Source organism: Zootoca vivipara, chromosome 12 (assembly GCF_965207765.1).
Source record: "Zootoca vivipara chromosome 12, rZooViv2.hap1.1, whole genome shotgun sequence".
Taxonomy (NCBI): Eukaryota; Metazoa; Chordata; class Lepidosauria; order Squamata; family Lacertidae; genus Zootoca; species Zootoca vivipara.
This window is the reverse complement of record NC_142595.1, coordinates 38,805,199-38,833,000: the sequence shown is the minus strand read 5'-3', so window position 1 is coordinate 38,833,000 and position 27,802 is coordinate 38,805,199. Positions and strand designations below refer to the sequence as shown.

At 48.7% G+C, this 27,802-nt stretch overlaps 2 protein-coding genes and 1 long non-coding RNA gene across 19 annotated transcripts in view; 1 reads left to right on the top strand and 2 right to left on the bottom strand.

The window, feature by feature from the left end:
- Positions 1-853, bottom strand: part of SRCAP (Snf2 related CREBBP activator protein) — a 32,371-nt gene extending 31,518 nt beyond the window's left edge. For 2 of the 5 annotated variants that reach the window (XM_088655374.1, XM_035135224.3), the window contains exon 1: positions 553-666. The gene's annotated coding sequence lies outside the window, so the exon portion shown is untranslated. Of the gene's footprint in view, positions 1-459 lie in introns of all 5 variants that reach the window. The other 3 variants (XM_088655376.1, XM_088655377.1, XM_088655375.1) reach the window with 3 other exon arrangements.
- A 5,240-nt stretch (positions 854-6,093) lies between these two features.
- FBRS (fibrosin) lies at positions 6,094-25,179 on the bottom strand. 13 transcript variants are annotated; one of them, XM_088655379.1, is made up of 18 exons: positions 22,893-25,179; positions 18,973-19,146; positions 17,352-17,387; positions 16,730-16,759; positions 15,824-15,872; positions 14,765-15,173; positions 13,627-13,865; positions 12,816-13,015; positions 12,575-12,619; positions 12,303-12,398; positions 11,596-11,664; positions 11,484-11,513; positions 11,057-11,293; positions 10,757-10,889; positions 9,667-9,753; positions 9,490-9,573; positions 8,141-8,360; positions 6,094-7,641 (listed from the first exon to the last, which is right to left on the bottom strand). In XM_088655379.1, the coding sequence occupies exons 1-18, from the start codon at positions 23,292-23,294 to the stop codon at positions 6,897-6,899; spliced, it is 3,285 nt and encodes a 1,094-aa protein (XP_088511505.1). In that variant the 5' UTR covers positions 23,295-25,179; the 3' UTR covers positions 6,094-6,896. The 13 variants fall into 13 exon arrangements, with proteins under 13 accessions (XP_088511505.1, XP_088511512.1, XP_034991128.2 ...); XM_088655386.1 differs by having other exon boundaries at positions 11,222-11,293; XM_035135237.3 differs by having other exon boundaries at positions 14,765-15,170.
- LOC148683993 (uncharacterized) lies at positions 24,507-26,890 on the top strand. The gene is made up of 2 exons (XR_015946587.1): positions 24,507-24,962; positions 25,464-26,890. It is a non-coding gene; the product is annotated as an uncharacterized LOC148683993 (long non-coding RNA).
- The last annotated feature ends 912 nt before the right edge of the window (positions 26,891-27,802 follow it).

Here is a 27,802-nt window from a genome sequence, read left to right as displayed (position 1 = left end):
CCCTTTAACACCCTTTCCCTCCCACCTTTTCCCTTTGACCCCTTGACCCCGCCCCGGTTTCCCCCAAACGCCTCCCTCCCTAGCCCTCCCTCCTTAGTCCCCCGAGAATCCCCGCTCGCCCCTCCCCCACCCACTGAGGAGTAGGCGGCCGTTGGTTGGTCGGTTTCGCGGCGCGCGCAAGGAAACGAGGTGACGGGGGGGGGAGGGCGATAGGTGAAGTAATAATAGGCCAGCACTGAGAGCGGCCGTTGGCTGGGTAAGCGCGTGCGGCTCCCACATTGGCTCCTTTCTCTTTATTTCCCGCCCCGCCACTCTCCATTAGTGCGCCCTCTATAGGCAGGGGAGGGAAATGGCCGATGGCCGATGGAAGAGAGGAAGGGACGGGGGAGGTAAAAGGCCGCGCGAGCGCGCGACCACCGGCAACCAGGCACACGCGCGCGCTCTTATCTGTTTCCTCACTTTTCCCTCCCGACTCGAAGCAGAGACTTGCACCCCTCCAGGAAGGTGGGTGTGAGCGAGTGGAGTAGAGCCCCGGCCGGTCCGCCATCTTACCTGGGTGGGAGGGGGGAGGAGTGAGGAGGGAGGGGAGGCGCCTCCTGCCCCGCCTCCTCCTGCCGCCGCCTCAGCCCCAGCGCCGCCGCCTCGGCCGGAGAGAATCCGCCGCCATCCGTGGCCCCCAGGCCTCTCCCGCGCGACTTCTCCCTTTGCGCGGCCTTCGCCGGTGCTCCTCGGCACGTCGCCCACCCCTCCCACCCGGATGCTGATCCCTAACCAGGCCCCGCCGAGCCAGACCCGACCCGCCGCGGCAAAATGGCGGCCGCCACCACCAAGCGCCAGGGCCAGCCCCTCCCTCCTCCCACCGCTCCCTCCACCCGCCGGCCTCGGCGTACAAGTCTCGCGAGAGCTTGGATAACGCGAAGGAGGGTGTGCGTGCGTGGAGAAAGAGAAAAGAAACTCAAACCCAAAGTGTCTCACAGACGCGTCACGCAGGAGGACGGCGTCCCGGCGAGAGGCCGCGGGCCAGAAGAACTGCGGAAAATGGAGGTCTTCTCCCTCACAATCAGATAGATTGGGATGCGGGACTGCGAGCCCGCGGGACGAGGGAAAGGCCATCGCGAGTGAAGTGCATGCTGGGATATGGAGTCCTGGGGTATGCTGGGGGTTGGAGTCTCCCGTTCTCTTTCGGACGGTGGGAGGGAGGACTCGATTTGTCTTTCCTGAAAAATTCTTCCAATTGTTCGCTGGGCGGGCTGGCGCGACCATTCGAATGTGCTCAAAACAAGGTGCACACCGCGCTTATGAATGAGAAGAGGCTGCTTTGGCTCGTGAAAACATGCACTTCCCCTAGGACTGGCAGATACTTCAGATGCGACTTTGAAAGTCAGGAAACTTTCAATGAATATTGTTTACATGGGCACCGTTGCGCGAAACGAGGTTTACAAGACGTTGTTGACAACATTTCGATCTCATTTCAAAACCATAAAAGCTGTGAATTCAACAAACTTCTAGTGCACTGATAAATCTGCATTCGGAACTCCAGAGCTTCAATGAGTTTTGAGTTTGAAATCATGATTTCTCCAAAGGGAACCAATTCCAAATTTTGAGGTTACATGCAAAAGTGGGCCTGGCTAACTTGGCAAAGGAAGAGGGAAAAACTCATTGGCATTTAAAGCAAACATGAGACTTATTTCAAAACCAGTATTTTCATTTTAGATGTAGCATAGACCTTTTCATGTTCATGTGGTCGAGGCTATAATCCTACACACACAGCTGGCAGTAAACCCTATTGAACTTAATGGAGGTTACTTTTGAATAAACCTTTTAGGTTCATGCTAAAGCCTTGAGCTACCTGCTTATAAACTCATTTTTACCTGCTCTTATGTTTTTTATTACTGTCTTTATTGCTTTGATAGCTATAAGTCACAGTTGATTTCTAAATAAAATAAGGGGGTGGCATTTACAAATATTTGCTCTTCTTCACTTCCATTCTGGATAGATGGTTCAGGATTGGGCCTGTCCAACAAATTTAAAAGAATGGGGACAGAGAGACAGCATGCTGCAATGTCTACTTGACTTAATACGTGAGAGGCCTATATTCAAGTCCTACCTCTTGCCATGGACTAATTGGCTGCAGTGGGAAAAACAAATACCTAGGATACCCTCTCACTTATTCTGAGGATAAACCAAGTTAATGCTGCAGTCCTAAACACACAAGGATTTTTAGCAAAATTGTAGCTATATTGAGTACTAGCATCTTTGATCAAGCCAATTTGTTATTGTGAATATATAACTTTTAATTTATTTAAACTACTATGCTGTGTAGCAGGGATAGCTAACCTGCAGCCCACAGGATGTATCCAGCCCCCTCCCCAAGATTCCTCTGTATTTGTCATTTTTAAACTGCTTCCATAGGTCCCACTGTCATAAGTGATGACGAGTGTGTGTGTGTCCGTCCGTCCATCCGTCGTCCCCAATATATTAAAAAGGATGTATGAACCCATGGAAGTTTTGGACTTCTGGATTGGAGTGCAGCTTGATAGGTTTGTGTGTGTGTGTGCTGGTAAAAAACAACCAGTTATCTATAAACTGATAACCATACGATGTTGCCTTACATTTAAGTCAGACTATAGGTCTAGCATGACCTAAAGCATTAGTTCTCCATCACTGCTGTACGTAGCTCCACTTGTTGCAGACACAAATGCAAGCTTTGCTGATTGTGTTCTGGAACTAGATTCTTCTGTTCTTAAAACAATTCATTAAAATGCCTTCATCTGTGACGTTTCTTTCAGATAACTTTTATTTTCATCATAAAAGGAAAAAAGCCACACATTCCATGAATGACATCCGGTTCTGAAGGAACAAATGGAAACATGCCAGTATGTAGAAGAACTCCTGAGGATGTATTATGAGGACAACACCTCAGAAAGTTTTCACCAAGGGTTTATAAAATCGTTTTCACTATACAATAAATTGTTATAGGATGGTATCCAATTTTAGTCACACACAGAACAAGGCCAGTTAAATCAATAGATCTAACTTGGGACTAGGTTGAAATCTGTGTTGGGGCTTTAGAAATCTCAGTGGATATTCAACCCGGAAATAATTTTTATTATTTTTTCGTATCAACACCATGGAGTTTAAAGAGGATGTGCCGTTTAAGATGCAATACTATACCCACTTACTTGGGAGTAAGTCCCATTGAATTAGGATTGTAGCATTAGCAGCTTCGGGATGTTCACATGGCAATTAAAAAAAAACAGCATTCCTAATACGGTATGTGATAACTACTTTCCAATGACAGCTATCATTTGGAAACCTCTTGCTTTAACTTTTTTTTTACAAGTATTACTTTTGAGACCAGAAATTATGTTATTGGGAATATTTTGGCAACATATTATAAAAGCATCAATATTTACTAAATTATCTATGTGTTACAGTGTATATTCTGATTACAAAATATGGGAAAAGTCAGTTTGCCTCCTCTGAAGGACTGGCTCCCGTTTGGCAAAGGTCAGTTAACAGTAAAAATCACTTGCTATAAACTACCACAGGGATTCTGTTTTTTGGACAATTGGGAACCATTATTGATCTACCAGGTTTTGTTTTGTTTTTTAAAAAAATACAAAACAGCTCATCAAGAATATTGGACATTAGAGATCCATCTCAGTCTTTTGGATAATTTGGTACCACCTCAAAGACATCATGTATCTTTGTGTGTTAAAAATATAAAAATAAAACCATTTTAAAAAGCTGGGAGACACAATCCCAAATTAGATTGAAAACTGCAGGATTCCCGATTTCCTAAGCGCTTTTGCCACCCAATTCAATTTGTGAATATGTAGAGAGTGGCGTATAAAAGGCAAGAGTAAGGACTACTACACTTTTCCAATACTTCATGTTTCAAACAAGAGCTTCAGTCCAAACTGAACCAGGCATGTAGGTGGCGTGTTTTTATGTATAAAAAATAAAAGTAGCCTAGGATATAGCATTTGGCTAGTTGCACTCATTTCTGCAAAATGATCCCTGCATCACCTAGAACAGGGGTCAGCAATTTTTTTCAGCAGGGGGCTGGTCCACTGTCCCTCAGACCTTGTGGGGGGCATACTATATTTTTTGGGGGGGCAGAACGAATTCCTATGCCCAACAAATAACCCAGACATGCATTTTAAATAAAAGGACACATTCTACTCATGTAAAAACACGCTGATTCCCGGACCATCCGCAGGCCAAATTTAGAAGGCGATTGGGCCGGATCCGGCCCCCGGGCCTTAGTTTGCCTACCCATGACCTGGAACATGATAAAATCTCTAAATTTGTGGCTTGGCGGAGGAAAGAAAAGTTCATTCTTATTAAAGTGGTTTTAAAAGGGATTTTGGATTTCAGTCATTGTTGCTCCAGATTCTTTGCTGCCTCCTGGTTGGAAAGAGACAGTACCAAACACTGAGACTACTAGAAAGCAGAAAAGTACAAAGCAAACTTCACAGACAAGAAACTTTCCATTTTACCTACCTCTTCCATCCTATTCTTATCACAGAGATTTAAAAATTGCTGCAATGGAGAACTTTTGTGAAAATACAAGGAGTATAAACCAATTATGTATGTGTCACTTAATCATGGCCATTCAATATTTAGTGAGATTTCCCCCTTTTCCCCAAGGGATCGCAATGAACAATACAGTATGTGGCTTTTGAAGTGAGAATGGAGAAAAATAAGGGTCCAACCTGGTAGTAGTCCCAGCCTGGCTCATTTCTGGCTGTAATGCCACATCTTTTATCACTTTCCCCCAGATTCTACCAAAGCCCAAACAGTCTATGGTGTTAAAGAGTTGGAAGGGATGTGAAGCAAAACTCCAGAATCGGAGATCTCAGGCTGGTGATAGCCAGGGGATCTCCCCAATGACAATTCCACACTGCCAACCCTGTTTCATAATATACCAGGATAGTACAGGATTTGGAGATGTCTGCCCCTTTTATGTACTTTCTCAACATTAGGAAGTGTTTGTGGCAGAGGTGTCAAAGACTGACAACTACTGGTTTGAAAGTGAATTATAGACTGGTTCCCTTGCCATAACCAACCAGGCTACAAGCAGCATCAACGGCCTACTTCCTCCTCCACTCTCATTTGGCATGATATATCATACTAGGGCAACTCATAGTAATGAAAATCCAGCCTTTAGGGTAGAGAGAGAAATCCTTAGGGCTTTCAGTGCTGCTCAGAGCATCAAATCTAGCTCAGTGTTCAATAGTGGCTAGCAAAGATACCACACTTGGGTGGGAAAACCTCTGGCTATGACTGGTAGGGGTTACCTGTAGACCTGCACAAATTTACCTTAGTGTCTTGGCATGGCTTATAGCAATGAAAGTGAGAGGCACCAAAACATACTTTGTCCCAACTTCAAAGGAGTTATGAAGTCTGTCCTGCAGATATCTTAGACCATTTCATTTTGCCCAACTCCCTGGCAGGTGTTAGCTTTTTAATGGGCATTTCTTAAGTTGCCCTCTGGTGTGTGGGATCATCCTTTGGAGAAAGGGCTTTGTCTGCTGGGATCTAAGTCTAGCACTTGTGCAGGAAGGATTAAAGGTGGGGGCAGGGAAATGGAAAACCCACTTTCAATTTCAGGCAGCCACTTGCACTGGTTTATCACTCTGTCCCTAAAACAAAAGGGTGAGGGAAGAGAGAGACTAAAATGAGGCTTTCATTTCTCTTCCAAAGCAAAAACACTGTTGATGCTGCCTTCATGCCAAAGGGTTTCACCACCTGTAAAACTAGTGTCCTACTTCCATACCATCACAATTGCTCTGGAGATGGGATGCTTTTGGGGGAATCTTGATCAAGCAGTGTACAGTTTGGCTCCAAGTCTTGTTCCCTTTCTTTTATCTTTTAAAGGGCTACAAAAATTATACTCTTCCAGGGTGCCAGCCTCCCTTTCCCAGAACTCCACTTTTAATCTACCGTAATAGTGTCCTGCTTCCAACAGATGGGGCTAAACACCCAGGATTCAAGTGAGAAAGATTGTAGAGGTCTTGCGCTTTCCCCTCCTCTTCCTCCTGCCCTCCTCCCCGCCATCCATCCAAAGACACACACACCGAGGAATCCAGAAGCACCAGTTTGGGTTTTAATTAACCAACCTGGGGAAGAAAAGGGGCACAGGACAAGTGCATTGCACCCTCATCACTGCACCTTTCCGATCAATTACAGAAGGAGGAAAGGGACCAGGAGGTGGAGAGGGTGCAGATACAGGTATAGAAAAGAGCAGTACAGTAAAAACAAGGGGAGCTGTGGGGGGAGGATAGGAGAAGAGGGAGAAGTCACTTTTAAAATCACAATCTCAAACCTTTTATAAATGTACAAAAAAACCTTTTCCCCCACCTGCTTGGGGCAGAATATATAAATATTTACACTGCCTGGCAGGGGGAGGTGCCCCAAGATACAGCCCTCCCCCTTCCCCTGAAAGCAGCTTTCCCATCAGTCCATTGAGGGAGAACACGCCCCAGAGCCATTTCAGCCCAGCAGGAATACTGGAAGCAGACACAAACCTGTTAGGAAGAGGGATCTGGGAAGAAACCGGGACCCCAAACTGAGGGCACACCAGCCCCTCGACTCCTGCCCTCCCTCCGCCACAAACACCCCTAAAACAGAGACATCACACCCCGTATCTCTTAAGCCCCAACCTGTGCTTGGAAGAGGTTCATAGCTGAAGGAGGCTAAAGTCCTTCTGGGAGGGGTGGCTGGGTGCTCCTCAGGTTAAGGCAGCAGGAGGCTGCACTCTTATCCCTGCCTGACAGGAAGGGAGTGGGGGGCTCGGTTTCTCTGCCCAGGGCTCACACTGACCCCACCAGTCCACTGGAGACGAGGGAAGCTGCTTGATACAGGTGCACACATGTCCCAGAGCACCATTATCTGGAGTCCCGGTCCTTGTAGGCTGCCAGTTCCCGGATGTCAGGAGCACGGCGGGGAGAGCAGGGCCGAGCATTCGAAGCAGGGATGAGAGGCGGGGGGGCGCTCAGCAGTCCTACAGCGGCAGCTGCGGCGGCGGCAGCCGCAGCAGGGGTGGCTTTTGCCAGCAGCCCATTTGGGTGGCGGGGATAGGCCATGAGGCTGGGGTGGGGTGGGGGCGCCAGGCCATATAATCGGGCCCGTTCGTAGTCCTCGGCGGCAGTGGCGGCAGGCGACGAGGTCTCCAGGTAGCGGGGCAGGCGCTGTAGCGGGTGCAGCTCCAGCCCCCGGTGATAGGGCTCGCGCCAAGCTTCAAGCGCAGCATAGGAGGCAGCTGAGGGTGGGGCAGCAACTAAGTATGGGGAGACGCTTCCACCAGTTCCGGCCTGGGGTCTCTCAAACACAGCCAGCGTCCCCAGGGGGTGGGAAACATGCAGGGTGCTGTGGAAGGGAGGCCCTGTGCGTAGCGCCCCCTCGAAGCCCGTCAACTCAGGCTCCTCCTTGACCTTCACTTCCTTCTTCAGAGGCAGCTCTGGGTAAGGGGAGCGGGAGGCGTGGCCTGAACCTGCCGGGCTTCCGTAGCGATGCTCACGCTCTGCCGGGATGTGTGACCGGCCTGGGAGCTCCTCGTGAGTCAATGCTAGGTTCTTTGGGGTGGGAGTAGCTGGAGAGGCACGCAGTGGATGGCGCGAGAAGAGGGCATCTCTGAAACACACACAGAGGCAAAAGAAAGTTTGTGTTGGGGGCAGGAAAAAGTCACTCTCCACACCCTGGTATTGTCAGCCAGCCCTATGGAGACCCTTTATCTGTCATACTGGGCTGACCCAACTGCCGCTTACTCCACCAAAAGTCCCAAGAACCAGCAATTGTCCTCCCTCTCCTGAATACAGTGGAACCTCAGTTTTCGAGCATCTCAGAAGCAGAACGATTCAGAACCCAAACGCTGAAAACCTGGAAGTAATTGCTTCCTGTTTTTTAATGCGCCTCAGAAGTCGAATGGCTTCCACTGCATGTTTTTCCATTTTTTCAATGGGTTTTGCAGACTGCGCTATGATCCTCGGTTTTCGAACATTTCAGAAGTCGAACAGTCTTCCAGAATGGATTACGTTCAAAAACAGAGGTTCCATTGTATCTAACTCCATTCACTCTTCATCCAGGAATCGCCTTGACCCCCTTGCCATCACCTCTGTGTCCCGCCTCTTACCTGTCCTTTTCATCCTTGATCACTGGCCCTTCTGGCTTCTCACTCTCCTTCTCATGCTGGGTTCCACCACGCTCAGCCCCATCTCCAGCCCCACCTTTAGGCCAGGCTGGGGCAGTGGGAAAGGAAGGGGGTGTGCGGTGCAAGCGGTTCCATGCCTCATGGGGGCTAGGGAAGGCTGGAGCTCCGGGACTGTCCTTCTGCCCAAAGACAGCACTCGAGTCTGGGAGGGGAAAGCAGAAAGATTGGAACTGGCACATTAGAAAACCCTTTGCAGCAGGGTCCTCAAAAGCCCCAAGCAGCTGGGCTCACCCAGGTAAGACGTGTGGGGGCAACTAGGTCCCCAAGCTAGAATAAGAAAATAAAAAGAGCCTGCTGGATCAAGCCAATGGCAAACCTAGTCCAGCATCCTGTTCTCACACTGGCCAACCAGACGCCTGTGAGAAACCAGCAAACAGGAAGTGAGCACAAGAGCACTCAGCCTTCCTGTGGCTTCTAGCAACTGGTATTTAGAAGCATTACTGCCTCCGAGCATGGAGGTAGAGCTTAGCCATCATGTCTAAAGCACTGATGAACACTGCACCATGGCGAAAAGGGCATAAATTAGAGCTCGTGCATGCAATCATTTAGAAATAACCCCCTCCCAAATGCTGCTAGTGAATTGAGGGGGAGGAAATGGGAGGAAATGTATCACACATTTGAATGATCACTCACAACAAAAACTTTCTGCATGAAGGAAGCCAGCATACCAAGGACACAGGTTCTAACTTGGGCTTCTCCTAATATGTGAGTTTCCTAAGGGCAGAATTTGTCTCTCTATTCCACTCCTGCCTCAACCCAGTTATTGCCGCATTGGCTTTTTTGAAAGTTTAGATCAGTCCTAACAGCCTCAAGTTTGCAAGGAAGAGGCGTAAAGCCTTAGCCTTGAAATGACAGCCAGGTGGTAGGAGCACCACAAAGGGAGGCAAAGGGAGGAACTTCAAAAGCTTTGGCTCAATGGAAAAAGTCCACTTAGCCTCTGAGAGGGGACACAGAAATTGGCAGAAGGAAGAGGGTGGGATCCATAGCTCCTGGGTTTTCCTTCCAGCTCTGAGTGGGAAACAAGGGAATGTGGGTGAAACAAGGGGAGAGCAAAAAAACCCCCACAAAACTTAGAACCCAGGATTTTCTGTCTCCAGCTCTTCATAATGGGGCTGCAAGGGCTGGGACGAGTAGAGGGTGGAGTAAGAGGAAAAGAAGGAGTCCTGTGTTCAAATCCCCATCAGCCTAGAGGTCTTGGGTAAACCCAAGAAACACCATTCTGGTCCCATTAATTACAGATTTTATGCCCCAAACTCCCAAACAATACTCACTGAAAGATGGGTTGCCCAGGCCCCCAAAAGCCCCATTGGAGAGCGCCCCGAGGGAGGCAAAACTGGGGGGCCTGCCAAAGGGATCTGGAAAAGAGGCGAGCAGAGGAGTGAACAATCGTACGGAAGATGCTGGGTCCTGCCCCACCGGCCCTGGCATTCTGGTGCGCCAGCTCTTACCAATGTGGGGGCTGGGGCTGAGGAAGGAGCCATGAGGGGTGCCGGCAGGACCAAATGATGTGCCACTGCCTGGGTGGTGGATGGCACCTGCAGGACAGAAACATGGAGAAAAGTTAATGGTCAAGATGGTGGGATTGACAGAAGAGGGTGCACCTCACGGTTACTGACATGATTTAACGTATTTAAAGTCTGCCTTTTCCCCAAGTTGGGATCAAGGAAGCTTCGAACATTAAAAAATATCATTACAACATACTAAGTAGTAAAAACAAACTAATTAAAAACAATAGTGAAAATCCATTAAACCGATTTCAAACCAGCAGTTAAAATGCAGTTTGCCCTGACAGCAGCAAAGTGACCAGCATTGTCTGCACCTTAGCCTGTCTGAATAGGAACATCTTCGCCTGCTGGCAGAAGGATACAAAGAAGGAGCTAAGCTAAACTCTCTTGGGGGGGGGAATTCCACAATATAGGAGCAACCAAAGAAAAGGCTCTCCCTCACGTCACCATCAACTGTGCTTCTCATGTTGATGGGACTGAGAAGATGCTCCCCTGAGGATCTCAGCATCTGGACTGGTCAATACAAGGAGATACGATCTTTCAGGTAGAGGATGCTGGGCTCCCAAAAACATAAGCAGGAGTAAGAGTCCCTTGTCACTATCAAATAATCTAACAGGCATCCCCAAACTTCGGCTTTCCAGATGTTTTGGGCTACAATTCCCATCTTCCCCGACCACTGGTCCTGTTAGCTAGGGATCATGGGAATTGTAGGCCATGTAAGCAGCATATAATCTTTTTAGTGTCTTTTTTAGCTGCCTTGACACAGCCATATAAATGGCAGGGCACACCTGTTCACATTTCACAGGCAGGGCTACCTGGAAAAAAACCCACCGTTGAAATCCTGCACACTGGGTGCCTCAAAAAGCTCACTATCATTAATGGCATAGTTCTAGGGGAGCCTCCAAATACCATAGAAGGGAAAGAGTGTCCACAGAGTTTGCAGGAGGCCCAGAAATCTGGCAGGCTGAGTCATAGAGTGCCCTCAGCCTTTTTAGAGTCAAGAAAACTGCAGGATAGGGAGTAAGGCACCAACCTGAGGCTGTGAAGAGAGTGGCTGGGCGTGCCAGTTCCTGGCTGTGAGGCAAGCTGCCAAAGGCTCCTGTACCAGGCAAACCGGTGAGAAGGTCGTTCCGGAAGTCTAATTTCTGGGGGTCACCCTGCACCAGCTGAGAGGAAATAAAGGAGACAGAGCCCCCCTTGAGCAACCAGGCCTGGCACGCTATTCATAGCAGCCTCCGCAGCCCACTCTCTGGCAGGGACACCTCCTGCTCCTGCCCAGCCCCAGGCTCTGGTCTTGGAGTTCCCGTTTACCCGCCTCCTAACCCAGACTCACAGACCCCGCCTTGGATCCAGGGTCCAACACAGACATCAGAAGAGCAGAATGGGAGAAGCTTCTCCCGTTGCTTGCAGCGACCCTCTGGCGGCTACCAGCAGGAGCTGCGCCACACCCCATCACTGTACGCAGGCGGAGGGGGGAGGCGGCGCAGGCCCACCCTACCTTCATCTTCTCCTGGTGCCGCAGGATCATATATGCTACACGAACGTGCATGGCGCACCACTTCCCGGGCTTCTACAAGAGAGGGGGGAACCATCAGCTCTGTGCATTAAGTCCCTGCTGGGCCAGGCACAAGCTGCCCTACACCCTGACTTGAGTCCCTCTCCCCACCGCCGCCCCCTGCGGGGTCAGCCATCACTAGTCCTTGCCACCCGAGCAGCCACCCCACTGCACCGTGTCCAGGAGGGGTCCCAGGGTTACTCACTCTTAGCGTTGGCCTGAAGGGATCGGTGAGCTGAAAGGAGACAGAAAAGCCAAGTGGGGGGTTAGTTATCCTTTCCACACTGCCCCGCCCCCTATACAGATGGCACACTCACCTGAGTGCCTTTCTGGGACAAGGTAGGTGGGACAGCCCCCAGCCGGGATGGCAGATCAGGGTTAGTACTCTGGGGAAGAAACAATGGGTCAAGAGGAGACAGGCTGCTGAGGATAACCCTCCTCTCTCCACATTCAGATCCCTCTGCCAAGCACACAGAGAATCGTGCAATCCTCTTGGCAGAGGTCAGAAATCCATTCTTGCACTCCGCCTTCTCTGTTTTCCGCATAGAATCCTGGCTCCCCAACCCAGCTATTGAGGAGCTCTGGCTCCCAGCCTCCCTGTCCACCTCAGGACGAGGGGAGAATGCCACTCCATGCAGGCCATGCAGGACATCTCTCTCTCTCTCTCTCTCTCTCTCTCTCACACACACACACACACACACACACACACACATGCTCTCCGGATCACGAGGGATGCTCCCCTCGGCCCCACTTCTTTCCCAGAGCCAGCAGATGAACCCAAGAGTCCAAGCACCTGCTCTTCATGCTCAAAAGCTTTGGGGCTCCACTTCTCCCCAGTAACCCTGGCTCCCCGCATCCACATACTCTGCTCCCCCCAACTCTTCACATAGATTCCCCAGGAGTCTAAAAATCCACCAGGAGGTTGGGGAGGGGGAACCCAGGAGCCCTGAATTCTAGAACTTCCCCCCTTCCAAGATAAAAAGAACAGAAAAGCCCATTTGTCTACTATGTCTGGAGGCTTCACCTTAGGTTGGAACGCCCCCTGCAGGGAGCCAAAAGTCACAGCGGGAGGCAGGACCGGGGAGATCCCCGACACGGTTGGGGGGAAGGCGGCATAAAACTGGAAGAAGAAGAGAAAGCAATGGAAGTGCCACCCAGAGAAAACCAAGGCGGGAAGGTAAAGAGGGGAGGGATCTGCTCCTTCTTCAGGACACATAACTCTCAGAGCTTCCTTGGATCCCCCTGCCAACAGGTCAACCCCCTGGGCGCTCCCTACTCCAAGAAGGCTGCACTTACATTGTGCCGCAGGAGCCCATCCATCTTGCCAGGGTATTTCTCATACTGCAAGAGAGAGGAAGAGAGAGGCACAAGCGAGAAGTGAGAAAAGCTCTGAGGGGAGAATCCCATCCTGCACATGATCTCAGCTCTCACCAACAAGCTCAGTCCTACACTAGGGAGGGGATGCAGCAACCCGGGGCCATGGTTCCCAATGCCCACCCTCCCTTTCTCCCAGCAATCCCACCTGGACTATACTCACCATGGCTGGACTGGCTGTGGGCACCATGCCTGGTGGGAAAGGGGTGAAGTGCTGGTGGGTGTGCTGGTGGGTGTGCTGGTGCTGGTGGTTGTGTTGGTGGAACTGGAAAGCCAGCGGGCGGATAGCGGCAGCCCCCATGTCGGCGCCGCCTTGGGCCGTGAGGAAGCGCGAACTCAGGTCTTGGCGGATTAGCTCTTGTTCTGGGGAGGTAGAAGAACAAGTCACCCGACAGCAAGTTGCTTGGGGTGCGGAGCCAGCAAGGAAAGGAAGGGAGCACGGAAAAGGTTTGACACTCACCCACCCCAAATCACCTCACCCATACAACTCACTAGAGCCACAGAGCCCTGCCCTACAGAAACCCCCAGTTTTTCTGGAAGTGATTCTCTAGGCTAGACTCCAGATTTTTCCCCTTCTTGCCAAGGCTTTCTGCCAATAAGCATTACACCTTCGAAGCCAGCACTGCTACACTCAAGTGAAACCCTTCATGTATCTGCCCTGGCAGTTATTTTCCTCCTCCCTCGCCCCAACTTCCATCCTTTCCTTTCTGCTTCATGTTGCCCTTGTATAGCCACACATCTCTTTCTCCCCAGCCCCAACCGCCGCCACCACGAGGGCTAAAAAAAATTTTTTTACACGGAGTTCTCTGGTTTCTAAAGTTATCATAAAGCATGAAAAATATGACAGTATCCTTCTATTTTCTTAGCCTATGCCCCACTTTCTCACCCCCTCTCATTTCTACATAGCCCCTGACCATCTTCCCCAAGACCGCAGATCACACTCAGGCACACCCCTCCCGCCAAGTCCCTCTTACCAGATATGGCAGCGGCTGCAGCTGGGTGCCCGGCAACTTGAAGCAGCGGGGGTGGCGGTGGGAGGCCAGGCGAGGGGGTGAACATGCCTGGGTGGTGGTGGGAAGGGGGCCGAAGGGTGGGCGGAAAGGCGTGGGGAGGCAGGGCCAGCGAGGGGGTGGAGGGCCGGTGAGGGAGCTGAGAGGAAGAGGGGGAGCACGGCGGGAGAATGGGCTTGGGGTGAGCTGCGCCGCGGCTGCACCTGAAAAAGGGAGAGAAAAATGAATTTGGAGTGTGGAAGTCAGGAGGAGACAGAGTAATGACTGAGGCCAGAAGAGCACAGAAGCACTGAAGAGAGCACTGAATCAAATCTCAACTCAGCAATGGATTCAATTGGGGGGTGTAGGGGGGCATGAATACAACAACAGGCCTCACTGGGCTGTTGTGAAGACAAGCCAGAGATAGAGGGTCTTCTATTCGAAGTAATCCTACATAAAGGATTACTCATTATGGGTGTTTAGGCTGCCAAGTTAAGCTGCAACACATCTGCACTTTAATATTGCCAAATTGATTAATCTTCCAAGTGAGTGCAGTAATGTCAGTTGCAAAGAAAGAATAAAACCTTTTCTGTAATAAAAAAGGAGGATAAATGGGATGAGCAACACTCAAAGAGGAAAAAAAATGAGTAAGAGGAGAGAAAATAGGGGGGGGGGAGGCAAGTGCAGCCAACATGCACTGAGTAGTCACAAAATGGGGCCCAGGAAGTCCCAGTTCAAATCTTGCCTCTGCCAGAGGTGGCCTTCGGCAAGCATCTCTCTCCCCCCCCCATCAGCTCCAGTCAACCCAGTTGCAATATGCAATATGAGGATGCCAATACTGACCTACTTTACAGAGATGTAAATAGTGATTTGAAAATAAAAAACCTTTATGAGTGCTCCATGAAGTGTTATTATTATTAAGACACAAAGGATAGAACGCAAACTGCTTGAAGGGGACAAGGAGGAGGACGATGAGTGACGGGTCAAAGGCAGGGGGAAGCAAAGGGAGAGGGGACAAAAAACGGAGAGGAAGACAAGTAAGAGGGACATGAGAAAGCTTGAAATAGAGGGAAGAGGGAAAGCGAGAACGAGAAACAGAGAGAGAAAGTGCACTGGGACTCACCCTCCGGTGCTGAGATCCAGCCCTACAGTGTATGGCGCTTGCGTCTGACTGGCAAAGGGCGGTACCTTCATGTGCAGCTGGCTCTGGGTGAGGTTGTGGGGGACGGCTCCCCCCTGAGGCATCGGAGGCAGCTGGCCTTTGGGTTGGGGTGTCCCGCGAACAGCATTAGGCGTCTGAGCCCTTGTCCTGGTGGGAGGTGGGGCAGGAGGACTGGGGGGCAAGGCTTGAGCTGGTGCAGGGGCTGCGGCTGCCTGAGAAGGGGGCTCCTTGGGCAGGAAAGGCACTAGCAGGGGGTCCCGGTCTGCCTCATAATTACGCTCCTGGCTCCGCTCCAGGCCAGAGACTTTAGGGATCACAGAGAGTTTGGCTTCACAGCTCCCGTTTAATGCACCAATGGGTCCCGAGGCTGCTAGGGGCAGAAACAAAAAGAAAAAACAGAGGTTAAGAGTACCAGGTGAGTAGGCTTTGAACTATCAGTTCAATCCTTGCTGAGCCATAGACTCCCTGGCTTGGCAAATCAGCCACATGTCCTGTTGAGCAGGAGAGGGGCTGTGTCACAATCTACTTCAAAGAATCCTTTTGGGGGCAGAGGAAGGAACTATTCTTAAGCAACTGGACCCTAAAAACTCTATGAAAACAGCAAACACAAAGGGAGCAGAAAACACACCTGGAGAAGAGGCCCACCTGGTCACAGTACTTCAAGCACTTAGCATGAATAGATATTAGGTGTTGCTATTACTCAAAAAGCTTACATTAGCTTTCAAAAAGAGAAACAATCTAGTGCAGCTTATCTGCTCCCAGCATATCTGCTCCCAGCACACCACAGGAAATGTGATGAGGCAGAGGAAAGAAAACTCAGTGCAAGTGACTCCTACCAGAATATCATGCTGTCTATTAAGAGTCTTTCTGGCACCTTGGTGTTTGGACAAGAGAGCAGTCTCAGTGATGCTAACAGGAATATGGTTGTGAATATACATTAAAGGAAGCTAGACTATTTGTCCATCTAGGCCAGTATTTTCTACTCTGACCAGCAGCCCCACCCTGTGCACTCAAACCCACCTTTGCTGGTTGAGACAGTGAATGACTGTTCGAGGTCATCAACGGAGGCCTACAGAGACAAGAAAAACAAGCCACTCATTATTTAGCAAGAGTAGACAATTCGCCACAATGGAAGTAGCTTGTCATGCAAATAAAGACAGATTTGCTACTTCTAGCCACTAGTTCTATGGTTGGTGCAGAACATGGCTGCTTTCCTTCCAAAAGGAACAGGCCTCTGGGAAATTATTATGCTAGTGTTGACAAATGCTGGCCTCCTACACCCTTCCAGATATAATTCAAGGTGCTCATTTTGACCTGCTGTCCTTGTATACCAAGATAGGTCACTGTATTCTGCAAAAGTATCCCCCTTGAAGTTCCTAAAATCTCAGAAGCTTGCTCCATGGTAACTTTCAGAGAGATATGGCAGCTGCTCACTATTTGTACTTTCTGGAAAGCAATTTATGACATTTGTTTTGACAAGCTTTTCCAGCCAGGTGAAAAGGTATTTTCCATATTGGTTTTAAACGTACCTTTTGTTGTTTTGTGTATAGGTTTCAAAGCTATTTTTAGTTGTTTTTATGTAAATTGTCTTGAGACTCATGTGGAAGACAAATCATTAATAAAATAAGATAAATAAAGGCCCTATGTCTGCATATTTTCCACAGCACCTTGACACAGTACCACTGTGCAAAGATCCATGTGGTTCAAGTATTCACAATACCAACATTTGCGTGGGTTGAAAAATATGGAGAATTGGATCCCATGTGGCTCAGCATGCAGAGAAACAGGACCTTGGCATTTTTCAAATTGCTGGATCCATTTTGCAATATCTGCCCTGCCCCAAAACTCCCATACAAGTGTCAAGTGATGTGGTAGTCACAAGTGAAGCCTGGCAAATTACAGGACCAGGGTAGGGTCAATGCCTACCTGCTCCTCTGGGTCACTTTCTGTATCACACTGCAAAAGGAGAATGAAAGAAAGAAGTCCGTCAGTACAGCAAATTGGAAATGCTCCTCAGTGGCACGCATACACACCCTACCACAATGCTGGTCAGCAGCAGGCTCTGCAGAAGACTTATGGTAGGATTTTATGGCACATGGAAATACTGATATTCTGATACCCCAAAACCATGGACCACCCAAGGCCTCAGAAGGGAACAGAATCAAATGCAAATAAATCATGCAGGCGGGCATCATTGCAAAGAAGCACAGCTGAATCTACAGAGATCAAGGAAGAAGCCTTGGTGCCTTCTCACTCTCCAAGGGACCAGCATCTCCCATGGTTTAGCACCGAGTGGAGAGGATTAGTTACAGATCTCCTGGAGGCCATTTACAACACACACACACACACACACACACACACACACACACACACACACACCCTTGCTGCAGTTCACAGGTGAGAAAGGATGCCAAGGAAATAATGTTTGGGAAGCTAAAACAGTGCCCTGTGAAGCTGTGTGCAGCCAGGGCTCGCCACTAAGGAAAACTACAGCCCAAACCAAGAAAACAGGGGTGTGGGAGAGAATGCTTATACATTGCCCACTTACTATATATCCAGTTTCCAGGTAGGATTGGAGAGAAGGCTGGAAAAAGAAAATAAAGGTAGGCCGGGGGTGGGGGCGGAGAGAGGAAAATAAAGAAAGAAAGATTAGACTCAGAAGGATAGGAGGCTGTTAATCCCAAAGATTTAAAAAAAAAAACACCCAAGGATAAAAAAATTAAGAGAAAGCTTCCTTGTTTTGTCAGGAGAGTAATAAGATTTTAAGAGCAATACTGAAAATAAAAGAAAAATGTGTCCTCTTTAGAAACACATGCTGAGTATTCCACAAAGATGAGGAGATTTTGGCTGGCATGTTACACACAGACACAAATTGGCTGCATTCAGATGATCATCTCAACTTTAAAAAGCTGAGATATGAACGAGTCTCTTTCCTCCTTGTGCAGTCACTTCACTCCTCCCTTTGTGCAAATGAACAAGACAGGAAGATCAGTTAACTATAATACCCCATGAATCCTGGTTTCATAGCCTAGATTTTTCAGAAGCCATTGACCAGCATTTCCTAGTTCAGATGCAACGTGAAACCATAGTTAGTCAATACTTCCTGGCTTGTTTTCCAGCTTGAGCAAAGGAAGAAGCCAGGTACCTGAATGCAGGTACACAGGACTCATACATATCTCAGTTTATATGATTGTCCAAACATGCCCACTGCTCCATTATTTGCTCTAAATTTATTGGGCATTTTGAGGATGCAAAGAGCAATTTTGCTGGGCTGGGATTTGTCTCCCTCCTCAAATCAAATTATTAGTAATATTTCCAACCCTGTTGAGGCAGCGTCACTGCTGATGTCACCAAAACTCATCTGCCATTTGGAGATTCAACAACAAAACAGAAAGCCCTCCAATAAATAAACCACAAGCCCTCCTGTGGAGGGAGTCCCACTTTCTGAGGGCAACTTTGCTCCCGCTCTGTTGCTGTCTGCTAGGAGGAGTGCTGAGATTCAACCTGTCTCAGGGCAATACACTAGTACAGTACTTGGAATCCTTTATTTTTAATCCTTTTCTCCAGGAAAAATATGGTAATTTAACAGCAAAGGAAAGTTATCCTGCACAAGCTCAAAGAAACTCTGTTTTACAGATTCAGTGGCTTGGTCCAGGCAGGACGCTATGTTCTGGTTCACATTAAGCTCTCTGTTTCCCTTATGTCCTGAATTTGCAATTAGCCTTAGTATTCAAGATCTGAAGAATGTTTTCATGTAATCTCATTGAATTCTAGCAGCTTTTCATTTTGCCTCTTGCTCAACCCATATTTTTAACGTAATGCCATACTCAGAAAGAGAAGAAAATTCACCAGACATACAACCAAGTTATTCAGCGCTATATAGTTGCTGCTACGGGCCTGCCTTTTTGCACAACAAAACCTAGTGAATTTCAAGCATGTGTATAAAAAAAGAAGTTATTTGATAACAGAATCCTGTTGGTAACATGTCCTAGACCAGCCACAACCAATACTAATTGATGTCCATTCTCCCCCAACCCAACAAGACACCCAATTAGCTGCCCAAGAGATATAAACTTAAGCCTGCAAAATGGGGGGAGCATATAAAAGCAGGCTTGAGAGCAGGCAATACAATAAAAAGCAGTTTCCAACCCCTTAGCTACGAGTCTCACCTCTTTGTGCCGCTTCTTGGTACGTTTCCTCACTGCTCTCTCCCGGCTGCGACCCTTCTCCGAGCTCCCATCCTCATCTTCAGGATCAGAGTTGTTCCCCTCTCCCCGTTTTCTCTTTCCAGAATGCTTCATCCGAAGCTCCAGCCGCTCTGGGGTCTTCAAGGTAGCATCCTTCTGTGGGAAGGTGGCAAGGCAGGTGTGCATTAAAACTGTATTGAGCACAGAAAAGCTCAGGACTCCCCAAACTAACCCTAGATGGATGATGGGATGTATTTCAGCTCCCTAGAGGCAGCTATAATAAAATAATAATAAAAATAATAAAAATAAAAAATGGGAAGGTGGGAATAATTATGTGTGTTAATTACCTGATCATCTGTACCAGGCTGGCTGTACTCAGAAATAACATACACTCCTTCTTACATTAGTGTGTGGATATGGTAGAAATTTACATTTCTACGCATACACAAACACAAACAAACCATGGAAATTTAAGAGATCAAAGTGTATATCCAGAATGGGAGAGTTGGTGTGGTGTATACTGGACTTTGATCAAGAAGATCTGAACTCCCATTTCTGCTCAGCTTTGGGTCAAGTCACTGCCTCTCACCCTTGTAACTGTATGAGAAGGGTTAATGGGGAGCTATGTACACCACCCTGAATTCTTTGAAAGAACAATGGGATAAAAATGTGACAAATTATAACCATATGCTAAGCATTATGAGAATAGAGCCAGACTGAGAGCCAGCATGGTATAGTGGCAGAGTGTTGAACCAGCACCAGAGAGTCTCAGTTTAAATTTCTGCTCAGCTATAAAGCCTCACTGTTTGACCTTGGGCCCATCTCTCTTATTTAAATTTTAAATATTTAATTTAAAATATTTCCAGTTCACATTTAATCAAAGATCAACCAAAACAGCAGCCAATACAGAGATATAATATTTCAACACCTGCTCCAAGCACTGCTACCCTGAAAACGACTGAATAAATAAATGTGTCTGCAGCTGGTGATGAAACCCAAAAAGAGATAGTGCCACCCATCAATGAGAAGGAAGGGCATTCCACCAATGGAGAGTCACTGCAGAGAAGGTCTTCTCCCATCTTGCTTCATAAGAACACTGCCTTTAAAGACAACCCAGAAACTTCAAACACAGTGGGCAGATTACTGGCTGGAGGTCCATTTAGATCTCGCACAATCCCTGTCTGAAAGCAGCTGCATTGGTTGCCAGTTCATTTTCAGAACCAATTCATGGTGCTCACATTAGTATTTTAAATCCTTAACTTAAACCCCAAATATTAGAAAGACTGCCTCCTTCTCAACAGAATCTCTCAGGAGAGGGACCATCTTGGTAGTTCTACTACCCTCAGAAACTGATGGTGATGGTCCAGGAGAGAGCAACTTTTGAACTCTGGAATTTCTTCCCTACAAAGGTGCATCTGGCAACTTCATTATATAGTTTTTGTCATAAGCTGAAGATGCACCTCTTTACCCTGACCTTTAATACAGTTTGAAATGTTGTATTTTAAATTGCTGTGACCCATCCCGGGACTTCAGGGTGAAGGTCAGGGGGATATATCAAAATAATAACTGACTATGCCTGGCAACACACAACAACAAGGGTGTCCCTGAGGATCTTAGCCTGACCAGATGTGCAGGGTAAGACTATCTAATCTAATCTATCTATTTATTTAAACAATTTCTACACTGCCTAACTACAATAGTCTCTAAGGGGGCTACAAAGATACACTGCAAAACATAAAAATCAGATAAAACTATAAAATGAAACATCATTTAAAATAGTGTAGGGGTAGAACCAAGTATACCATGAGTTCCTTGGAGAAATGGAGAGATAAAAATGGAATTTAGTCAATCTTATTGTAATTTAGTCAATTACAAAAATGTAATTTAGTCAATCCAAACAAATGAAGCTTGCCATACCACACACCACTTTAACCAGCAGCAATTGATAAAACTTTCTGAAAAGCTCAGCAAGCACACACTTGCCTCGCCTGGTCAGTTGCATCTGAAATGCTGCATCTGCACAGCACATGCAAGTCTGTCTTGCAGAGCACATGCAAGACAAGTCTATCTTGTCACCAGGCCACTATAGGAAATGAAAGTCACCTTCAGTGCATTTGGGGGAGCTGATAACTTAGGGAAGATCGGCTTAGCTCAACAGAGATACCAACAAACAGGAAAGGCCTCAGAGGAAGATAAGAAGTTTGGGACTAAATCCGGAGAAAACCGCCAGTCTCGGGGTGGCAGAGTATCAGACCAAGGCATGCTCTTCCACCCCTGTGATTTCCTGTGGCTGTGGAGTGAATAGTTCTTAGCAATGCATTGGATTCCTTTGTAGTTTGGCAAAGGCACATGTGTTCACGCCCAGCTCCTCACCCAGTCCTGTCAAGCTGGAAAGGCAGGTGAAGCCAGTCCAGAACAGGCCTACAAGCTCAGCCTGGAGCATTCCTGTGTTTAGCAGAGCCTCCTTTGCTGCTTCAGCAAGTGAAGCAGCTATGTTTTGCATGTCACCTGAGAGCTACACATCAGCACCTACGGAAGTCACATAATCCCACAGCCACCAAGGTATGCAGAGTTTATTAGACCACATCCCAGTCCTAGAAATATTCATGAAAAAGGGACCATAACTTTAACACACTAAGAAACTCATAGCAAAACCACACTGATTAGAGCTTACTATAGCCACCTTTGCTTTATGTCTCATGCTATACCTTTGCATATGTAAGGTGCACCTTATACTGAGGCAGACAATGGGTTCATTTAGCCAGTACTACTAGCGATTTAACTCAAGTTTTAATATACGAAGAAGAAGAAGAAGTTTGGATTTGATATCCCGCTTTATCACTACCCGAAGGAGTCTCAAAGTGGCTAACATTCTCCTTTCCCTTCCTCCCCCACAACAAACACTCTGAGTGGGGCTGAGAGACTTCAGAGAAGTGTGACTAGCCCAAGGTCACCCAGCAGCTACATGTGGAGGAGCAACCCGAACCCGGTTCCCCAGATTACGAGTCTACCGCTCTTTACCACTACACCACACTGGCTTACCAGCTCTGAACTATGGTTGCTCCCTTGAGTCAATAACCATTTTATCTTATTTCAAGTGCTGAAGACTCCTCTGACAGCAGCTCCTCTCCCCCTCTTACCGGGTACCTCCTCCTCCAGTCTCTCACAAAGGGTTATTTCTTCTCAAAACAATTTACCAGAAAACAGACCTGCTCCCCCCCTTTTTCTCCCACATGCCAATCTGTTTAATTTGAGGGATCCATGTGGTTCCCTATTTGAGATGATTGACAGGACAGGAGACCATCTTACCATGGTCTTGCTCCCTTTTATATCACCACTGGCTTCTGCTTCTAGAACGAACTGAAGTTCAAACAACCAATCTGCCTTTGTCCTGTGCTAGATAGCTTGAACACTACCAATCATAGCTTTAAGATCTTCTGCTCTTATAAGGGACTTCTAGGGATCTCCCATCCAAGAGACGAATCAGGGACCCACATGTGTTTAATTTCAGCAATTATCTGATAGCAACTCAGACTGTCCACTACGGTAGATCTATCACTGTCTCTTGACTTGGGAATCCCATGCTGACAGGGGGGGGGGGGGGAACGACAACAACAACCTGCTGCACTTAAAATATACTAGTATTTACATATGTTTTTACTCCCATTCCCCAGTACATCTCATCCTAGCTGACTTCATCCTGTGGAGTCTCAGGTGACTGGAAGTTGCCTTTTCTGAATTATGGGGACAAGAGAATACAAGGTTCTCCCCCTTTCTTCTTCCTTTCTGTATCACAGCTCTAAGGGGCCTGCAGATCTAAAATCGCTCCCAGCTAACCTCAGAACACAGACTGTACAAAGGCCCGTGAGACCCCACAGATAGAGATTGGGACACCTCCTCACCTCAAGTGCCTCAAGGCTGACAAAGCTGGCAATGGCAAAGCCATCAATGAGATCCTCCTCCTCCTCTTCCTCCTCCTCCTCATCGCGGCTGCAGGACGATCCAGAGGGTCTCTTCCGCCGCCGGAGGGGCCGGCGCCTTCGACGCTGCTGCTGGTGCTTCTGCAGGGAGTGGCCTTTTCCAGGTGCCACAGGAACAGGTGGGGAGGGGCCTTCACTGTCCGATCCTGAAGATGAAGACGACAAGAGCCCACGACGAGATCCATCCCCAGGACGGCTTCCCCGGCGGCGAGTGCAGCGGCTCTCACGGTCCCGCCGTGAACAACGCCGCTGCCTCCGTGTTCGGCTACTGCTGCCTCCTCCCCCACTCCAGCATGGGGCAGGAGCTGCCGCTGTTCCTTCCATGGTTCCCCCCTTGAGGTACAGAGAATGTGTCGTGTTGTGTCCTGTGGATACTGCAGACACGCAAGGAGGTGGGGGGGGGCACTCTTCACCCTTCCCCAGCCAGTTGCATTGCAGCTGCTCTCAACTGAGCCCTTGTTCTTCCGCAGATGCCACTTGGAAAAGCAAGAACAAGGCTCCCCTCTTCTTTTCCCTAAAAAAGGGGGGTTTGTATTTTGTCGCCAAAACAAAAAAATCCTGGGCTTTTACACCTTACAGTTGTCAGCAACCTTTCCTTGATTTACATTTAGAGAGCCTACTCAACACAAGAGGATCCTCTTTGCTCTGGGAAAGTCAAAGCAACTCTCCTTTCATTCAAGTTTAATTCCCTCTCAAGTGACAGGGATGGCAGCTTCTGTTTTTTTCTGTTTGTTTTTGGTCTTTGTCTTAAAGGCAAGACCATTAAATTAAAAGGAATTAAATACTTTCAACATAGAACTCTAAAAAGTGGAAGGTGACCCACTAACGTTTTCCTCCTTTACACAAAATCAGCCCCTGCCGGCGCACAGAGATCTCTCTCTAACATGGAGCCTCCTGTTTGGGTGGGGAAGGAAATCTGTCAAAACACCCTCGCCTTGGACAAGGGTTTTACATCCCTCCAACTGCGACACAGTGTGCCTTTAAATATATATATATATTTGTTTGTTTGTTTGTTAAATCCAATTTTAAAACAAACCCCAGCGCATGGCAACTTTCTTGCAGGTTGAAGGAAGCCTTTGCTTTAAGTGCCTATCTGTGTGGTTTTTTTCGAAGATGAACCACGAAACTGTCACTTTCGACTTTCCCTCAGGGGAATTCGGGGTTCGCCCCCGACGGAACTGCCAGCCCCCTTTAAACTGCGGAGGTGGCTCCTGCCAACAATGGCAAGCGGCTTCCGCCCAGAGGGCAACTCACTTCCTCCGCTCGGCCGAGGGCTCCCCGCTCGGGAAGCGGCTCCGCGGGGCCATCTCTTCTTCCTCTTCTGCTTTCCCGGGAAGCAACACTTTCTTCCTCCTCCTCGCGAACCACCGTCCGTGAAGAAGAGGCCTCCCGGATTCCTCCCACAGGGTGTGACCTTGCCTTTAAGGGTCTCAATTTCCCCTTTAAGAGTGTTCGATTTTGAGTCCGCCACACATTTCCTGCCAAAGCATGGCCTCCCCTTTAAGAATGTGGATTTAAAGTTCTCCCTTGTCAGACATCGACTCTCTCAGCAACCGGAATTAAAAGCCCTCCAAACATTTCTTTTTCCTCCTTGTCAGCTTGCACGGCCCTTTAAGGACCCAGCGTTCAAGGTCCTCCGGAGAAACCCAAATTTCACCTTTAAGGGCCACCCCTCCCTCTTAGCCACAATGAGGGCCCGAGAAGAACTCCCCTTTAAGAGGGCCGAGCTCCCTTTAAATCCATTGACAGGAGCTGACGGTTGGGGGGTTGTTGTCCTCCGGCTGAAAGTGCCCCCTCTTCTCGCGGGCCCCCCCAAGCTGTACCTTTAAGAGCGCCGGCCGTTGAGGGTGCTTTTCAACTCACCCCACCTTTTCGCCTTCGTCCAGGCTCGCGGCAAGCGGCCCCGCGAGCCCCTGACGCTGATTGGCTGCGAGGCTGGTACCCTCCGCTATCGTCGCGGCCCCCCCACAGCTGATTGGCCGAAGCGGTGAGGTGAGTAAGGATGGGGGAGGGGTGGCTGGCTGGGTGGCTGGCAGGGTCCGGCCGCAGGGAGGGAGGCCGGCAGGCGGGCTCACGTTGCGCTCCCGTCCCCCTCGCGCCTGGGTGGGGGGCCCCTTCGGCTCGCCGTCCTTTGCCCCCTCCCTGCTCCGTCTCCGCCGCTGCCCCCGACTCTCCCTCTCCCTCTAGCAGCCTCTGCCGGATCCCCTTCGTCTCTGCGCACGGCACGCAACTCCTCCCACAGCGTCATATCCCTCCGCTCCTCGCGCTGATGGAACCATTAAAAAATTCCTCCGCTGGAAAAAGAAAAGGAAATAGTCCCTTCGGTTAGCCTTCATTCCCGCCATCCACCCACCCGCCTTGGAGACTGTTCGAGGTGGAGGGTGTTCCCTTAAACAACACCCCCGCCTTTAGAGTCACTTCCGTCCTCCGCAGGGTGACGTCATGGTTCCACGAAGCCAAACGTGATGCAATGATGTCATACTTTCTTCGCAGCAACCTCGCAAGGTGATGTTATAACGTCAGCGCGTGATGTCATAGGGCTCAGCACCACTCGCCTCTGCTGTAGCAGCCCGCTGAGGACGAAGGATAACTTGATGACGTCACAACACTACCATGTGATCACGCAATGGAACTCTTACGTCCCAAGCTCCCGTATAAAGTAGTGTAGTACTTTTGAACCCTTCATTCAGTAGAGGACTGCCTGCCTTGGCTGGCAAAACTGCTCTGGGATTTTTTTGCAGGGGCATTTCTCAGCCATGGAATCTTGAGACCTGGACTTCTTCCACTTGCAATAGCCCAGCACTAAATCTCAACAGCATTTGTTTGAGAAAAAAATTCATCCACTTGTAATGAAAGTAGCTGAAACTATGATGAATCAGATATGATCAATCCTTCTGCATTGTTGTTAACTTTGCCATAAGTTTATATTGCACGGTGGCTGTAGAGAATTAGAAATAAGGGGGGGGGGGCATTATCAGCAACCTGATTTAGAGTTTAATGAAAAACGAGCTTGCTCAGAAGACCTCCAGTACAGTGAGGGGGAAGGAGATCAAGTCCAATTAGAAAAATGGGTAGGTATGCAGAGGAAAGTTAGTTTAAGAAGAAATAGAGCAGCAACTTTTGAATTTTTTAATTACTTTTACATAGTGCAAATTCTTTTCCTGTCATTCAGGGTAGATCCAAACTAACAGCTTCAATTACAAGAAAGGGGATTTCAATTAAACATTATAAAGAACTTATTGATGGTATGAGCTGTTTTGACCCCAGTGGATGGAGCAGTTCAGCAGATTTTGTATATCAGCTGACTAAATGTGTTTTGAGGTCCCTTCTATTATTCTAGATGCATCAGTGGCGTAGCAAGGGGGGCGATGGGGGCAGGCCACCCCGGGTGCCACCCTGGAGGGGGGTGACACTTGGCGCCCCCCACTGGGGAACATTTTTTATTTTTATTTTCTGTTTCATGAGATTTTTCAACTGTTCTTATATGTTCTTTCAATGCTGATTTCATATCTGAAGTCACTTTTGTTCTGTAAGCTCTAGGGTTTTTTTGCAATTCATGTTTTTCACTTTTTACCAGAGCCAGAGCCGTGTTTGGGGGGGGGGGTGACAAAAAAAATCGCACTGGGTACCACCTGGGCTTGCTACGCCTCTGACATGCATACCTGTGTTTAGATAACCTAAGTCTTTGTGTTCCTTTTGCTTTATACCTTGAAGACAAAGTCGCTTAACTCTGGAAGGACTTCGTTGTTGCAGTCTGTTGAGGTGCCCAATGCCATGCATGTCTAAACTGATGTTGTGGAATCAATTTCAGCTGATGTGGCCTGATGATGTGGGCAGGGGGCTTGCAGCAATGTGTCTAACTACTGTATGTGCTCTCTTGCTCCTTGCCCTCATTTGCTAATAAAAACTAGCAGAAAATATGTGAGTGGGCAGGTTCAGAATGTAGTTAATGCATCTCTGTGTAAGAGGGTGGTCTCCACTGTTCTCAACAAGGCAGGGGCACCCTGGACCCTCTGACGCAGAGTAACTACCAACCAGTTGGGTATTATTAGTATGGTGCCTAGAGAAGGTTGTAGCATAACAAGTGCAGGCATTCCTCTCCCCATCACTAGAACTTGTGGATATCCAAAGAAACTGAATAGTACAACTTTCTTCTCAGACCCAGCAGTCACTGAAGCCCTTATTTGTCTGTCTCCTGCACAAGAGGTCCAGAGGGTGGCAAACAGTGGTTTCCCGTTTGTGGAATCAGGGTCGTCTTAAGCTTCTCTGGCGCCGTGGTGCAAGGATCCCTCCGGCACCCCTACCCCAACCCCAACCCCCGCTGGCTCTGGGGCTTTTGCGGGGACCCAGCCCGGCCGGGGCCACCCCGTAACAGGCCATGGGGCACACGCCTCTGTTCCAGGTAAAGCTGGGGTGGCGGGGCACATGCTCGCGCACACATTGTGTGTGTGTTGTTGTTATTGCAGGTCACTCTCCAACGTGCAGTGGAAGGAGCGCGAGGTAGAGGAGCAAGCACGTGGGGACGTCAGGGTTTTGAATCACGTGAAGGGATTGTGGCAGTGTGTGTGAGAGAGGGGGGGAGGGAGGGAGAACTGAGGGAGAGGGAGCAATGCAGGTGGGGGATACATGTGGAATAGCTAACTCCCTGGAAGGGAGACGTGTGGCGGCGTTGGCGTGAGAGGAAACCCCCCATGGCCGGCCATGGGGAGCCAAAGTGAGGAAGTCGGCAGAGTAGGCAATGGCTGTCAGGCACTCCGAGCACGCCCCACAGAAAAAAAAAGGGAAGCTGCGCTGGCTGGCTGGCAGACGGGCTGACGAAGAGGGGCGGCTCT

What these genes read in the sequence shown, in the direction of transcription:
- FBRS (XM_035135236.3), bottom strand. Translation starts at nt 23,294, where the DNA reads ATGGAAGGAACAGCGGCAGCTCCTGCCCCATGCTGGAGTGGGGGAGGA. An exon ending in ACCTGGAAACTGGATATATA is followed by an intron (nt 16,760 to 17,351) that starts GTAAGTGGGCAA and finishes CTCCTTTTGCAG; the next exon opens with TGTGATACAGAAAGTGACCC. An exon ending in CCTGGGCAACCCATCTTTCA is followed by an intron (nt 8,361 to 9,489) that starts GTGAGTATTGTT and finishes TTCCCCTCCCAG; the next exon opens with ACTCGAGTGCTGTCTTTGGG.